Genomic DNA, 17,339 nt, shown 5'->3' with positions numbered 1-17,339 from the left:
ATCAAGCAGTTCTTATTCCACACCTCCTGGTGCATTTCCTCATCACTTTCCTTATTGCAAAAAATATATATATAAATGGTCCAGTTTTGTGGGAAAGCGGATTTGTTGTGCAAGGGCATCATATCAGCTGCACAACCTGAATTTGCACTTATGTGACCGGACCCCACCCGAAAACAGTAACAGCCTGGAAGTGCTCCAAATAGGTTGCTTCGTATTTTTCTCTTGCCAGCAAAAATGCAGTATGAGTTCTCTCTGCGGAGACCTCCTGATGTTGCCATCACCTTGCAGGAAGCAGCACAATTCATCTCCTCATTTGACCTGCCATGCTCAGACATGTATATTCATAACACTTAAGTCACAGCTCATTATAAGTAATGCACATAAAATATGGATTAAGATTGTATCTGGTAACATAGGGATCATACACGTGTGGGTTATTGTTGCTGTTTTTTAAAAAAGGAGCAGGGACAGCCTATTCACATAAGTTTTTTTGCTGTGACTCTAGAAAACTAGGTGCACCTGTCGAACCAGATAGTTTGGGCACAGAGGAGTCTTCCCTCAAGGCCACAGTGAAACCCTGGGAAGAGTTAGGCAAAGCTAATCATGGGTACAAGTCTAGACAATCATCTAATGCAACTCCTTGCTCCTCGGCCTCCTTTGGTAAGTGCAGCACAAGACTCTGACACTGCTCCAGCGTCAAACACGCAACCGCACATCCAGAAGCTGAAGTCCAAAGATCTCCACATTGGTTTCTCTGACCCAAATACCCTCTTCAGCTGCATTCTCTCTCTAATGCAGAGGAGAAAGGTGCCATCTTGTGCCCAAGGCTGAGGGGGTCCAGCATGCACCATGTGCATGCGACGTCTTGCACACAACACGCAACACATGCACAATGCTGCATCATTGGGAGGAGCTCAAGTGCGGGGCCCAGTGTGGCATAGCTTCAATGGCTGGCAGTTCCTCCTCTCGCATGCTCTCTCATGACAACCTAGCAGTTCAAAATCACGCCAGTGCAAGTAGATAAATAGGTACCACTGTGGCGGGAAGGTAAATGGCGTTTCCATGCGCTCTGGTTTCCCTCATGGTGTTCTGTTGCGCCAGAAGCAGCTTAGTCAGGCTGGCCACATGACCCAGAAAGCTGTCTGTGGACAAACGCCGGCTCCCTCGGCCTGAAAGCGAGATGAGTGCCGCAACCCCATAGTCACCTTTGACTGGACTTAACCGTCCAGGGATCCTTTACCTTTATTGTAAAGTAAATTTGCATCTTTCTTCACCTTTACATCCCTGAAGCCTAAAAATACACAAGTGGAAACTGTTTTGTTTGTTTGAGGGTTTCTTGCAGGGGGTAGTGGTGGTAAAAGGGAGTTGGAAACCTGGGCCCAAAATACTGTGGACTGCAATACAGTGGTACCCCGGGTTACAAACACCTCGGGTTACAAACTCCGCTAACTGGGAAGTAGTACCTCGAGTTAAGAACTTTACCTCAGGATGAGAACAGAAATCGCGCAGGAGGCCCCATTAGCTAAAGTGGTACCTCAGGTTAAGAACAGTTTCAGGTTAAGAATGGACCTACAGAATAAATTAAGTTCATAACCCGAAGTACCACTTTACCTGTAAAATGTATTGAATATGCAGTTTCTCAAAGGCTGGTTCCTCTGTGTAAAGAGATAATCTCCTGTTTCGCTGGGTGCATGTTTTCTGTTCCCTGGTATGCATCAGTCTGCACTCTGCATCTGTGGAGACATTGTGCCATCTTCTTGTGACTGTTGTAGGGAAACTAGAGGTGAGTTGCCTGGGAAAGTACAGCAAAGAACATGAACAGAGCAATCCTGTCCTGGAGCTACACCCACTGAGTGGCGTGGACTCACACCCAACACAGCCTTGCACCACTGCAAGCCAGTGATATGCCAACACAGTGAAGATAGGGATACAGCTGTGGCAATGATGAGCTATGCAGGTGGAACGCCTTTACTGTCATGTCAATGCAAATGTGGAAGGGGAAGTTGGGTGGTGTCTGGGGTGTGGTGGGGGGAAGATCAGAGCTTAGTCAGAATCCACTCTCACTGCCCTACATGCATTTCCCCATCACCTCCCTTATCACAGAAAGTGTAGTCATCAGATTGTCTTTGGTCCCAACCAAGGTTGCGATTTTGTATCTGCAACAATGTAATCTGTAGTAGAAGGAAGTGCTGAAGTGGTCAAACTAGTCCGTTTGTTAAGCTAATACGTCTGGCCAACTCAGTTAGGCATCCACTTACATGTCTAAAGAGTTGGTCAAATTAAGATGCACTACCCTAGAGCCATCTGGCTGGAGGCTGCATCATCTTGGAGTATAGCCCAGGAACCGGCCTTGTGTCTTAGTCTGTCTGGAGTTGAAAAGACACAGAAAGGCTGGACTTGCTCCATGTGTCGAGACTCAATTATGGCCACCTGGGAGCCTAATGGGGAAGCAAGATCTGTTGGAATGTTAATGCTGCAAGCCCCCACTCCCCAATCTTATGCTTGGGTTATATATATGTATAATCAAAACCACGTAGCCTAAAGACACCACCATCTCTAGTGGCCTTCATTCCCAGGAAACCCAACCCTGGGTAAGCAGTGGAACGCCAAACGTCTCTCACCACCTGGAGACTGGGGGCATGAAGTGGTGTGATCTTTGCAGGGAGTGGAATTACTGCTCAAGAGCTCCTCCAAATCAACCATCATTGCACAGCCTGAATTTCCCACCGTGTCACTGAGTTCCACCTGAAGATTGCAACAGTCTAGAAGTGCTCTAGTTGAGCAATTTGCTCTTACAGAGATGTAGACTAGATGTAGACAGGTGAACTGAAGCCTTACAAGTCCTTCCTTCCAGTCTTATCCATCTCAAGCATCATACCCCTCCCCACAGCGACCTGGATCAAACTCTTTATTTGTTTTTCTGTGTTGCAAATAAATAAATACCTACCTACCTACCTAACTGGAAGGCAAGCGTCATCTTGCCAAGGGTGCTCCCTGATCTCTTGGGCCTTACAGTGGAGCTGGGGAACTTTTTTCAGCAAGAAGAACAAAGCATCCTGTGGCACCAGAAAGACTTTATTATGGAATAAGTTTTCATAAGCTTCATCCAATGCATGAAGTGTATTCCTGCGTTCCAGCTAAATGCATACATGCAGGGCACTGGGGAGGCTGAAAGCAGTGAAATCAGAGGGAAGTGAAATGTAGAAGAGAGCAGACAGTGATGATCATTAGTACATCTAATTAGCAGTTCTAATTCACAGAACATGTGTTGGTAATGCAGACATCCTGGCACTGATAAACCAATTCGTATTAACAATCATTTGTCTCTGCATTGACCCCCTTAATGTGCTGCATTATAATTGAATAGTTTCATGCTGCAGTCTCCCTTTGAAGTTCCTTTGCTCCAGTGTGGGGGGTGCTCCCAAGACCGGTTCTTCATCAGGTAATGCAACAACCCCAGTCTCAGCTGGCTCATATCCAAAGCTCAAATCCAGAGCCAGGACAACATTGACAAAATTAATTTTGGGCTCCTACCAAGCACTAGGGAAGACCTTGGGCTTCCTTAGATGCTGAACGCTAAATGTTCCTCCAACTGACACTGCTGGCTAAACACTTCTGATCAGAACCAAGGCACATGGCAGCAGAAAAAACAGTGGCTGGAGACAGGGCTCCAATTCAACTCAACTCACATTGGGTGCTTGAGTGTCGTCTTATTGTTAACTGTATTTCCAAACAAGGTCACCAGAGGGCCTGGCAGGTAAGAGCACACCCGACAGAAGAATGGGCTGAGCCATGCGCTTAGGCAATGGCACACTTTAATTTACAAGCAAGGACCTATCTGTTGCACCTGCTAGCTGTGACATGCAGGGTGGGCCAAGGGAAGGAGAGGGCAGGGCTCCTGCACCTGCAATAGTTGCAGGACAGGCTACACCTGCTGAAACCTCCTCCACTACACAGCTACTAAAGGCGCAGGAATCCTGTCCTCTTGCTCACTTAGCCGCTGCGGGACTGAAAGACTCGACAGATATCCGTGTGCCCATGGCTATCAGTTCTTAGGTTTGTCCATCACTCTGCTTTGCTTGTCTGTTCAGGAAGACCCCATCAACACCCACAGAGGCACCTCTGTCTGTCCCATGTGGACCAGAGGTGAGGCCTATTGCAGCAGCAGCAGGTAGAAGAAGCGAGTTCCGCCTTCAGTTTTTTAGCACAGTTTAGAGTGCCTTTGGCGGCTCCTTTCCTGGCAGCTCTGACTCAGACTTTTTCTGGAACAGGCATTTGAAGAAGGCGGGGAGGAAACTTCTTGCATGTCTCTTCCAGGAACTCACCCACATTTCCAGGAAACTTTGGGGCAAAAGTGTTCAAAGCACACTGGGCATCTGGGTTCCTCCTACCAGTTTGCTCTCTGCCTTGATGGAGAGTTTAGGCAGTCCCTCTGGTGCTGCCCCTCTCCCTTCCTCCAGAGCTCCTTTGTCTGGGACATTTTCAAGGTCATTCCCAGAAGTTTCATCTAACACCAGCTGCTAATCCCTACCAGGTTCTGCATCCCATATAGGTAGAGAACAGGATGCAGCACAGCAGGCCCTAGCAGTCCTCCTTCACACTCCAACAGAAGAAGTTTTGTGGGTTCTTTCTGGAAGCATGCTGCTTCTGCTAACAGTCCGAGAGAAACTTTGTGATTGTCTGAAAAGGGGTAAATAATGTTTGCCAGTACCCACTGGTGTATCTATGGAAAACAGAGAAATGTATAGGTGTGCTTTCAGGCAATCAGAAAAGTCACCCGAAATTGTGCGCATTAACACGTGAACATTGACATTCACTGAATAAATTATTGACCATCAACTTTTAGGCAGAACATTGACCGTTATTTCTATGTTCATTTGGGATTTGGGAAGAAATGCTTTCCAGTGTAGCATAAAAGTAAAGATCAATATGGGACGTGTACCTAAAATGGCTTGGGACCTAAGTCCCTAACATAACACCTTCCCCAATATCAGCTGTCTCCAACCCTATGGCGGGCACTTAAGGCTTCATTGATGGTGTCCCCACTGGGGGATCCCTGGCTGGAACTGACTTGTGACAGGGCCTTCTCAGTGGTGCTTCCCCGTTTGTGGAATGTCCTCGCTGTTGAGGTACACCTGCCTCTCTCATGACTGGTTTCAGGAGGAATTTACCCAAGACACTGTTCATGGCAAGCATGCCATCACCGGCAGAGGAAATGTTTTTAACCGTCCTTAGAATGTTCTAAGCAGTTTTAGAAATGCTTTTACTTACTTACTATGCTTTTACTGTTAATGTGTTGGCTGCCCTGGACTTCTTTGGGAGGTAAGGCGGGATATAAAATAAAGGAACCAAGGAACGAACAAATCAGTAAGTAAATGTATAGCTAAGTGATCAGCTTTATCATTTGAACTAGGCATCTACATTTTCCTCCAGGAAAACTATACTGGGGGGTGGGGCTGGGTGGGCAGGGTTCACTTGACATTTGTGGTATAATTTGCATTTGCAATTTTTTGCCAGCCTATAGAACTGTTACAATTATGACAAGAGAAGAAATGGAAAGGGGGGGGGGATATTGGATTATATGAGCACTGAGACATTAGTGCTAAGTAGATTCTATCTGGTAGTGTGCAAATGTGGACTAAAACCCAGTCTCAGGGGGCAGGGATGGGAAAATCCTCTAATTAAAAGAGTTTGAAGATAGAGCAGTAGGAGGCTGCTTCTTACGTGTGCACACAAACACACACGACAAATGCATGTTTGCAAATATTATTCAGATATACATTGCTGAGAGTTGTGGTTGACTGCAGCTTCGCACCACCTTTTTACGTATGGTGGCAAGCATATGTTTGCAATCATGAAGTGGATGTAATGTCATGTGATTTCTGGGTTGGTTTCTGTGTATTCACTAATGAAGTACCGCCATGATTTTCCAAACAGGAACATGCTTTTTTTCTGTAGCCCTCTAGATGTCAGCATCACACAATTCATTTCACCTAAACAAATAACAGGAAAGGGTGGAATCCATGCCTAATGTATCACCTTTGGCCAGTGCTTTTTAACCAAGGACTACATTGAAGGAGTTTGAGTTGTCTGGTTTGAGAGAAAGAAACCACCTATAATTTTCTAAGCTGTTTGTATACTCAGAACAGATTTCAGAGTAAATTCATAGAGTTATCTCCACCCCCTCCAATTGCTCTGCAGTTGTAGTGTGGTAGGAACAAGTGGAATCGAGTTGTGTGAAGGGATTCTTCATTGTACCATTTGCATAGCGTTGCATTGTTCTGGACTGGACCCTTCCTAAATGCACGGCGACGACAGAGTCCATTCCAGGTTGCGCTACTTACAGATAGTTCCATTGGGTTCCACATGTGTGCACCAACACATGCACAGTTTTTACATATGATTGTAAAAGAGAGGATACTTTTTTCTGTATCCACGAAAGAAAAAGACACCATGTGCAAGATTGCCCTGAGGCAACTGGATTAGTAGCAATGGATATGATAAGCTTGCAACTCATGCTCCCTTGCCCCATTCCCTAGATAGAGCACATATTGTTTGCCCCAATCGTCTTTTGGAGCCTCCCCAGCCTCCCCGTGGAGAGGATATTCTCACTGGAGGAAGATTTTTCCATTCTTCCTGTCTGCAAAGCCCCAAACTAGGTCAGGAGCAAAGAAGATCAAGAGCAGCAGTTTTGGTCCGTGGAACTTTCTCCAGCCCTTTCTTGTTGGGGACCGTGACAGTTTCCAGGCTAAGATAAGAGCGCCCACTAATACATGACTTGTGCTAATGCAATAGTTTCCAGGCTATCATTTGAATGTGTGATAGATATCTACCTTTTATTTAATGTAAATGTGTTTCCCAATGTGAAACGTCTTATGTGACAGAGTCATGCCTTCCCTCAAACTACAGTGGTACCTCGGGTTACATATGCTTCAGGTTACATACGCTTCAGGTTACAGACTCTGCTAACCCAGAAATAGTGCTTCAGGTTAAGAACTTTGCTTCAGGATGAGAAATCGTACTCCGGCGGCACAGCAGCAGCAGGAGGCCCTGTTAGCTAAAGTGGTGCTTCAGGTTAAGAACAGTTTCAGGTTAAGTACAGACCTCCGGAACAAATTAAGTACTTAACCCGAGGTACCACTGTACTGTGTTTTGTTTGTGGGACAAAACAAGACTTCTCACTCCGCACTGCTTAGTGCCACTCTTGCTGCAGTCTGAAGAGCCTCCAGAGGTACTTCCTGTCTGGCTGTTGACCAAGGTCTATACTCCAGAGTCCCAGGACCACTGGCCAGCTCACTCCCCTACAACAGGGGTCACCAGTAGGCTCAACCCATCCATTTCTATTTCTATTTTGCATTTAATTCTAGTCTTGTACTTTGTATTCGGGTTATTTCTCCCCCCTTCCCCTCTTCTAAAGCCTATGGGACTCACATGTAGAATTCTGGCCCTCTAGTCTCTGGTGCTTTTAAACCAACCAAATGTTATTCTGCGTCCAGAGAACACATGGTTCCCATATCAACCAAATGCAGAACTTTTCTCCACCCCGTAACTGCGGCGCTAGGAGATATGCTCAACCGTTCCATTCAACTTTCCCAGAGAGGAGCGGGAAAGCACCACTTGATCATATGGCAGACATCTCAAGGTCGTTCCTTTATCACAGTTTTAAATGGTGAAGTAATAATTCCCTTATATTAATAGATAAGAGTGCCAACTAATACATGACTTATGCCAGTGCAATTCAATATATATATATGGATTTTTATCCATCCTTGTAGATATATAGATAACCCGATTTAATATTCAAGGTAATAAAAGCATATAAAACTCTATAGGCATAATCTCTTAAAACTGAATCCATTTCCATCTATCAAACATTTTGAGTTAAAGTCTGCTTTCCTGCATGAAATAACAAACCCAGAGGCAATTATATGTGGATTTTTGCGGTGAAGTATTTTAAATACACACAATAGGTAAACTGTAGTGGTTATTGAGGAAATCATGACCTCAATTCAATGGTCCCTGGAGTCCCAGAGGCTGCAGGATTCTTTCTTCCCTTTGTGGGCTGCTTTGCCCAGGTATGTCCCAAACTTCAGAGACATTTATCATGGAGAAATATTCCATGCATAATACCATACTGCACAATCTTACTAGCCCTTGCTCCTGAGCATTTCAGTCTGCAAGCAAGCGGCCTTGCTGACTGCCCTCACATGTATGCACCCAAAGCAATCCTTTGTTTCACAACTGCTCCCTGAAGCATATATACATTTTGTAGATCAAAAGACGTGTGCATTGCATTCAGGGTGATTTTGGATTATGTTCCCGAATAGAATGAAGGCTATATTTAGTGACAAACCTCTTTCTACATCCAAAAGAGCTGAACTGAAGCAGCGGCAATTCATGTTTTATTGCACTGAGGGCTTTGCTCAAGCAGCTTCTTGACAATCCATCTATTAACGCAGCTTGATGAGTTCAAGAAATTGAAAATGTAGGCAGCTTTATAGGAGGCTTACATTGATCTGTGTTTAAATTGGTCTATAACACGAATGTAAAACCTATAACGTGCATCCAAGGCCTTCCTTGCATTCTGTCCACCATTAACAATCTCCCTCTGCTGCAGGCCAAACAGTTTCAAAGAGGATCAGAAGTGCACTTTACTCTCCTTGTAGCAATACCTTTAAGCTTTGCATTTACGGAACAAAGGATGAAGTTATGCTCGTTGCATAAACTAGGGTGGTGGTTGTTGACTTTAGTTTAATCATTACCCGTCTTTCAATACTACTTTGGCATTTACATCTGTCTGAGGGAGATAATAAATGCTAAGTTTTTGTGCAAGAGAGAATTCCTTCTTTGCACTTAAAACACATCCTGATGTGCCACTTCAGATAACCCATTTTAAATCTCTGAAATTATTCTTCGAAGCTTTGGCAAAAAGCTTTGTGCTGGTCACAACTCTTATTCATGTCGCATCACCCAACCAATGACTCAACAGACAGCATATTTCACACACACACACAAAATCTAATGCAAGGATTAGCCAATAGGATTTCTTCCAGTTGCTATTGGAATCCTAATTCCATCATCCCAGGGAGCACAGCCAGTGGTCAAAGATGATGGGAGTTGCAGTCCAACATTTGGAGGGCAGCAAGTTGCCTACCCCTGTCCTAATGCATCTGCCCTTGGTTTTGGACGCCCCAAAGCTGCAGCAAACATTCAGTGGCCCTTAGCACAGCCACATCTATGCCAATCCCTTTTTCTTGTGTAGTAGTTTTTTGTAGCCATCCTTGTGTGCCTCTGGGGAGATTTACAGTCTGGAAAGCCAGAACAGTAGCACACAATCCTGCACAAATGATCCCTGCAAGGTGGTTTTTCTAGGAGAGGTCATCAACACTTTGAGAGCAGTGGGCATGTTGATAAGTTGTTCCACAAAATGGCTGCTGGAGGGGGTTGCGACTGGCATATCACAAAATGGCTGTTCTGGGATGTGTGTCACTACACAAAATACCGGCACATCTAAACAGCAGAAAGAGAGACAAGAGTACAAAATGGTGTGGGCATGTTCTTCTCCCATCAATGGGAGAAAAGGCATCACATCACCAACCTCCCCCATGCTCGTTCACAGGGAGAAATTCTTTACACCTCTTCTTTGTTGAGAACAGGAGGATGGGTGGGTGCCCAATCCTGGCATCCAATGAAATGTGAGCATGTTTAAGGGGGTGTATTCAATGTAGGAGAGGTTGAGTCAGTGCAAACAGAAACTGAGCAGGAAGAGCAAACAGCCTTGGAGTTTGCTTATGGTTCAAGAGGTTTATATTTACAACCACACAAATGTAATTTGGGTGGTGTAGTTGCTAGTTGTACACTGCTTTGTGTGGGCTGTGCTCTAAAAGGAAGAATATTATACTTTGAATAAATGTAGACATAAATAAAAGGGAAAGGGGAAATATTTCACATTTGGAAAGCTAAAAAAAAGAGGAGAGATTCACTCCTCACAAACATTGGTTTTGCTTCACAGAATAAATCAAAGACACCAGCTGGAAATCTGAAAATAACACCAAGGATCTTTTTTTAAAATTGTTTATCAATAGCAGCTTATTTTAGACTGCTTTGCGAAAATAATTTCACACACAAGATACCTTTTTGCAAACTCATGAAATCAACTGGGTGCTACTTTTTCTCTGCTCTCCTAAGAAAGCTTTTGCCAGTTTAAAACACTCTTCTTCCTGTGGCTTGTTTTAGAAAGTGATGTACTCTTAAATAAATATACTCCTGCAATCCTAGACAAGTCTACTCAGAAGCAGCTCCCACTGATTTCAATGGGGCCAATTTCTGACAAGTGGCTCTGGGTTTGCAGCAGAACAACACAATCATACGCATGTTTACTCAAAAGCAAACCCCTCTGTTTAATGGCACTTGCTCCTAATAAGTATTTTCTATTAGCACAAGATACCAAATTACAAAGTCTACAAAACACACAGGAGAGGCCACAACCGTTTCTGTGAAGTCACATTTAGAGACGACACAGCCTTTTAAGGGACAGATGAGAGATGCCAACAGAATGTGACAAACACACACAAGCCATACTCTTCTTCATATGTAGGTTTAATATGACAATTTAAGCATTAAATATAAAAGTTATTTTTATTTTTAAACACAGTACACCTGAGACACATTACACAGGATTCCATCTGTCATATTATACAACAGAAGACATGGGAATCTTTGTCTGACGTTATTCAGTGCCATACCTTAATGCACAAAAGAAACAGGCTTTGGGGAAGCAGAGGCCAGGGAGAAATGGATACTTGGATGGGCTGCTATATCCTGCCTTAAAGAAGCTTCCATTCATGATATGAAATGTGTGGCAGGGAGATGTCACACACTCAGCTTCTTCCAATCACTCCAAGGGCTGTTAGTGAATCTTCACCTGCTGCCTGGTATTGAAGACACAGGAGCCTGATCTAGGTTTGCCAGTTCTTGCTCTAAGTGAGTTCAATATGCCAAATAGCTGAGCAGGAAGTCAAAATCTGGCAGGTGCAGACTTGCCTGTTCAGCACCAGCACAGGAGGTGCTGGACTCACTGAACTTCCCCATGACAAGCAACTGTCAATTAGGCACCATGCTAGGCACCTTGGAAGCTCCCGTGAGATGTCATAAGGTGTCCCTTGTTGTTTTTAAGAATTGATGTGTTCGGTAGATCTGAGCTCTATGAGCCATACATGCCTCAAGAACGCACCTGCAAAGGCCCACCAAGTCGTGCGCACAGCCAACAGAGCGTTAATGGGGCAAATGCATGCTACAGTGTCTGCAGAAACTATGGCACTATGGTTTAACATTAGGGCTGGCTTGCGGCACTGAACTTGCCGAACCAAAGGACCTTTCCCAAACATCTGGTTTGCTCCCTTGAACTAGCAGCCAGTGAAATACCTGAACAGATGTGCCACAATGCTACATACGCATGTATAGGTGGTCCTCTACAACACAAGGTTTATCAGAAAAGCACAAGACTAACATTGGCAACATAGACAACGTAGAGGAGAAAGGATGCGAGCCATTTGTGCAGGACTTGTTCATGTACATTACCTTGGTTACTCAACATTTGGTTACTTGCAGCTGAATATATAATGTGCTTACATGGGGGGAAAAACCCCAACATTGTGTTTGAAGTGATGTTAGGTGAGATCAATGCTTTGCTTGTGACGCGAAGGCTCTTTCACAGACGCAAGTCACCACCGAGTGCTGCACTCATGGAATAATGAGCATGCATGTGTCAACAGAGCTTTTAAGAAACTAAGGAGAACTGTAACTCCATACAAGGATGGCTTCTCACTTTGCTTCCAAGCAGATACCTGAACACAAAAAACATACATGTAGCAGCGGCTGTGTTTCCAAATTGTCAGTTTTCACTTTAAAACACACACAGAAACAGTAACAGGAAAAAGGAAGTCATACACGCCAGCATCCAGCTTGTCCTCTGGTACCTGCACTCAGGGGCAAAAGGCGGTTTGCATTGAGAGATGAAATCCAAATGTAAACACTGGAAATAAGCATTAATTTCTTTGTCATTTGTGCCAACAGCTGGCCTGGTCAAAATTAATACTTCTCGGAATGTGTGTAGCCACTTTTGCAACATGGAGGCAAATATCATGGAGTCCTGTCAATCATCCCCATATCCTCCAGAAAAAAGAACATGGGGAGGGGGACCCATCTAAAGAATGAAAAGGGATAAAGAAGGCGATGGATTGAAAGAGGAGGGGCAGAACATCTTGAGCTACTAGTTGCAGCCAAGGTCAACATGTAACATGGGTCTTCTCACTGCTTTGGCATACAGCCACGCCTAGGTTTTAGAGTCCCTCAGGTCTGCTTTAGCTTTTTGATGGTTTTTACGGATTGCAAAAGGATTTTGAGAACTGCAACGGAGAAGGGAGAGAAACGGACAACTCCCTTCTCCCAGTGTAAATTGATGCAGCGCTTTACATGTCACAAGTGCTTTGAATAGTAACTAAGGGTGTGATCTGCAAACAGTGACATTCCACTTCCCCAATGAGAGAAAAGGTACACCGGGGAAGCTGTCACATATCCTAATCCAACACACACCCTCTTCCAATGATCGCTTGCATGTTTAGGGCTTCACCACCATGAGCAGGGTCCCACATTGCACAGGAGAAAGGTTCTCTGTTTACCCCTGGGGACCAGGGTGGGATGGGGACAAAGACAGAGTCAGCACACTTGTCCTTCTCCTGCCTTCTTCTCACATGCTGAAAGCTAAGGTCCTGCTGTTGGGGCTTCCCACAGGCATCCAATTGGCCCTTATGAGAAGAGGGTGCTGGACTAGATAAGACACTGACCTGATGCAGCAAGCTTTTATGCTCAAAAGTAGAGTTGAACACCTGAATTAGTGAGACCCATTTTCCCTCCATCAAGTGCTAATCCCATATAGAAATTGGAAGGGGACACCTGCTTAAGATCTGATGCCAGAGATAAGGAACCTGTGGCTTTGCTGTTGGGAATACAATTTCCAGCATCCTTGACCCCTGGCCATAGCGGCTGGGGCTAATTCCATAGGGTCATGGACTAGCCACCCCTGCCTTAGGCAAAGCTAATCCTTGCAGCAAAACTGGCTGGTCCAGAATTTGATAATTCGGTCAATTCCTTTTCTTCCAAATCACAGTGTATCCCAACTTTATGAAACATGGTGATGACTCTTGAGTCTGGCATGCTTTTAAGTGACGATAAACTCTGCTCCAACAGAGCTGCACTGATTTATGCTTTTTAAAGGATGTGGCCCACTTTATGAACACAACTGTTGTTGTTTTTTTGTCAGATGTGACTGCGCATGGAAAAAAATACCTTTTATCACAATAAATAATATCAGGTGATCACATGAGGGGGGTATATTTTTACGCAGATCAAAACTAGTCTCAAACTATTGGAATATTTCCCATGGAGATAGATTAATTTTCCATATTAATTTTCCTGATAAGAGTACATCCTAGGAGGGGCTGGGAAACCACAGAACAGGCAGGACAAGAAAGAGATAAAAATAAATGAGAGTTTAGTGGGGTTTTTAACCACCAACTGAAAGGAATGCATTCTAATGTTCTTTTACATAAAAGAAAACCAGAAGGCTGCAATATAATGAAAATAAAACAGAAAGAACTCAAGCACCTTACAAAATTTTAATATAAAAATGAAAGCCAAACTCTGAATTAAAAATCAAATAGCATTCACCAGTGAATTTATAGAGCTGATAAAGGCATGAAAACAGGGCACCTTTTGAACTATTCTTGCATTCTAAGAATACACTCCCCCCACCCACACACCCCACATAAAACCCATTAAGGCATCTTAAATAATGTGCCTTCTGCTTATTGCAAACACCATTATAATTAAAATTAACTAGACTCCAAAGAGCTGCTCAAGGACTTGCATGCTCCTGGTGGAATGGATAGAGCACAGTGGATTTTTAAGCTGCCATCCCCACATGTCCCAGAAGAGCAGACTTGTTCTGCCCCCAACAACAACAAAACTGCTTTCAAAACTTCCCTGAGCTATGAGTAACAAAATAGGGCTCATATACACTACTTTATAACAAGCATCCCCAAACTCAGCCCTCCAGATGTTTTGGAACTACAACTCCCATCACCCCTGGTCCCATTAGCTAGGGATGATGGGAGTTGTAGTCCCAAAACAGCTGGAGGGCCGAGTTTGCCTATGCCTGCTTTATAATCATCTGTGATTTTATCATTAAAGATTCCATAGCACCTTCCTCTTTTCCTTTTCCTTTAGTACTTTTAGGACCAACACCTGAACTATGCTATTGCCCTGATACAGAGGATCCAATATGCACACAAGGAACATGCCCTGATCAAAATTAAAAAGGAAGCCCTAGCAAATGGGGGTTATAAATGACATATTCGCTCCCACAAGAAATATGTGAAGTCCTTTATCCCCAGTCCAAAGCTAGTAAAACCGTATTCAGGTCTTCATATCCTGTGTAAACAGGTGAGGCAGACTGCAGGGATGAGTGCCCTAGCTCTGATCCTGTTCTCATAGCTCCCTGTGTGTTGGAGAGGGAGAAACAGATGGAACAGGGACTCTCCTGTACTTTTGGGAGCTTTTTACACATTTCAGAAAGCTAGAAAGTCAAGGCTGTGGCACATGGAACTAACAGGAAGCTCCCTGTTACCATTCACTCTCCAAATGGTAACAGTGACTGGGCAGGGTGGGTTCATCGTTGCAGCCCTCCGTCACATGTTTACGCTTAATCTGAATGCCTGAAGAGGGCTTTCATCATGCTCAAACGCCCATTAAAATGAACGAGAGTCAAGCAAGAGACAACCAGCTTCTTCCACTGGTAAGATTATTAACTTTCTCTTGACTGTGTACTTTGTCTTGGATCTGGGACAGGCTTACATGCACCTCATGCCAGCTTTAAATCAGAGCATCTACATTTTCCAGGGGGTGCTTGCACTTCAAACAATAAATATTCAATTGATAAGTGGTCTTTTAAAACCCAGCTAGGCTGCCATGCTATGCACCTATTTAACTCACTTCTGAGTAGACATGCATAGGATTGTGCTGCTATTGTTTGGTCCCACACTTTTCATTTAGATGCCTCACAGATTCACAGAATAGGCGATCCGTACTGCTAAGTATAGCTATTTGGGACTCTGAACTGGAAGACGCTAAACACACTAGTCCAATCCAGCACTATTATGTAAAGTGATACATTTACAGGCAAAAATATAATGCTTCTTTCTTTAGGAAACCCACCCCCATACCCTTCCACTTTTAAGGCAATAGAACTATTAATCTACTTAAGGTTCTGGCTTGTATGCTTTTGCAGGCTCTGATTATACTGTATTACATGGCACACTACAGATTTTAACCTTTGTTCTACAATTAATCTCACTGACAGCAATAGGGTTTTTAAGTAATATCAATGCTTGTAAGGTGGGGGGAAATCTATAATTCATACAAAACATTTTTTTGGCAAATGATTGTAATGTAGCTCAAAATGGCAGACATGCCTGGTGTTCTCATCAAGAGGTAAGGTCCATTTTGTCAGCTTCTCATTTTAGAATCTACTTGCCAGCTAATTCTTTTCCATCAAGTTGCAGCTCAAAGCAAGCTATGAAGTACATGCAAGATGGCTGTTGTTTTAAGAACTGGCTGCTGAATACCAACCAGGGAAGATGTGAGATTTGATTCGCTGCCCCCTCCAAGTAGAAAGGTAATACCAGGCCACATCTACCACAATAAGCAGATTTCAGCACAAATAGCACAATTAGCACATATTCTGTTGGAGTGGTGTCTTTGCAGCTCAACGCTGCTGACTTTAGCATTTAACTGTGTTCAAGAACAGCAGGTTACACCTGCCATTAACTCTCAGCTCAGAATGCAGTAAACATCTGAAACTCTGACAATGCTCACTGTACAATCAGATTCAACACACCCACCTGCCACTTTCAGAATGGAAGTAATGTCTCAAATGTGGCATCAGATACTGTTAGGGCCAATGGTACCCAGGATCCACCACAGATATGTTCGCAAAAAGAAAAGGGAAAAAGGAAGGACACCCCCCCCATCATTACCATTTTACCATCACCATATACCCCATTTTTGTAGCCACTGTCTTATTTCATCTTTTCAGTGTCAAACAAAATATTAATGGTGCATATTGGTGTGCATCACAGTGATCCACTACGGAAGCTGTTGTGTGCTGGACATCAAGAATTTCATTCACCCAGACAATGTGCTTGCTGAATCCTCAAGGAACTTGTTCTAAGGCTCCGACTCCTGTTTTTAAAAAAAAAACACAAACAAACCAACAATTATATAGTTATTTTTTTCAAACACTTATTTTACCTTACAAAAATTACTCAAAAGTGACGAACCACACACAACATTAAAATAATAAAGCATCAAAATACACTTTTTTAAAAAAAACAACCCACAATTGCAGCAATGACATGACAAATAGGCATTTTAAACAAAAACTTTATCAGTAGGAGTTGAAAACAGAAAATTAGAAACACCTGCTCTGCTCATGCAGACTCCCTGTGCATTTTAGAACCCTTCAAAAGCACATGGGAAGGAAGCCTACATGAGAAGAACAGGCTCGGGCTTTGGCCCTCCTGATGTCGCTGAACTACAACTCCCATCAGCCCCAGCGTGCATGGCCAAGGAACAGGATGAAGGGGATTGTAGTACACGGTCATAGGCTCCCCAGCAGTGGTGTAGAGGGTCACCCACCATTTAATGGAGAATGACTGGGAATGGGATAGAAGGAGCAGAGTAATTGCAGTCATCCTCTCTGCTTCCTCTTCCATGTGATTAACCGTGGGTAGAGGAGGAAATGCATGAATAGGGCTTACATATCATAGTTTGTGTAGCTGAGCCTCAATTGCCCCTATGCCAATCCCAATTTTTTAAAAAGATAGCATGGAGGACGGTTAACACTGATGGTCAATAGGGCCAAACAAGTTAAGAGAGCAACGGAAAGGTGCCTCATAGGAATAGGCTCTATGCTTTATCTGCTCACTAAGAGGATGCCAAAGGAACCAACTATGACTCCAGGTCACACACAAAGCAAACTGTGACCTGGTTTGGCAATATTCCCAGGAAATCCAGTAAGTTTGCAACACAGTAGGAGATACACGTGTTTCAATGAGGACCAATTTCTTTGATATTTTATTAGTATCAAACCCTAAACTTGAAAAGAAATTTAAAAATAGCTGAATTAAAAAATCAATTGCGCTACTTGGATTTAACTGAGTACATTGTGACTTTAAGTGTTTATAAATTATGAAAAAATAACCAATTGTGCTTATTTTAGG

At 43.6% G+C, this 17,339-nt stretch overlaps 1 protein-coding gene and 2 long non-coding RNA genes across 3 annotated transcripts in view; 2 read left to right on the top strand and 1 right to left on the bottom strand.

Annotated features, from left to right (window-relative positions):
- The window catches only part of LOC310760153, a 146,248-nt gene that overhangs the window by 13,326 nt on the left and 115,583 nt on the right, over positions 1 to 17,339 (top strand). The gene's annotated exons all lie outside the window — the stretch shown is intronic.
- On the top strand, positions 9,555 to 11,636 carry LOC310760149. Its single transcript, XR_014546798.1, has 2 exons — positions 9,555 to 10,908; positions 11,006 to 11,636. It is a non-coding gene; the product is annotated as an uncharacterized lncRNA (long non-coding RNA).
- The window catches only part of SH3BGRL2 (SH3 domain binding glutamate rich protein like 2), a 28,899-nt gene continuing 22,138 nt past the window's right edge, over positions 10,579 to 17,339 (bottom strand). Inside the window, exon 4 of the mRNA XM_083608155.1 lies at positions 10,579 to 16,299. Coding sequence (XP_083464281.1) covers positions 16,285 to 16,299 — 15 coding nt within the window. The 3' untranslated portion in view covers positions 10,579 to 16,284. The remainder of the gene's footprint in view (positions 16,300 to 17,339) is intronic.

The sequence above is a fragment of the Podarcis filfolensis genome, assembly GCF_964270895.1.
Source record: "Podarcis filfolensis genome assembly, chromosome: 3".
NCBI classification, from domain to species: domain Eukaryota; kingdom Metazoa; phylum Chordata; class Lepidosauria; order Squamata; family Lacertidae; genus Podarcis; species Podarcis filfolensis.
This window is presented reverse-complemented; position numbering and strand designations above follow the sequence as displayed.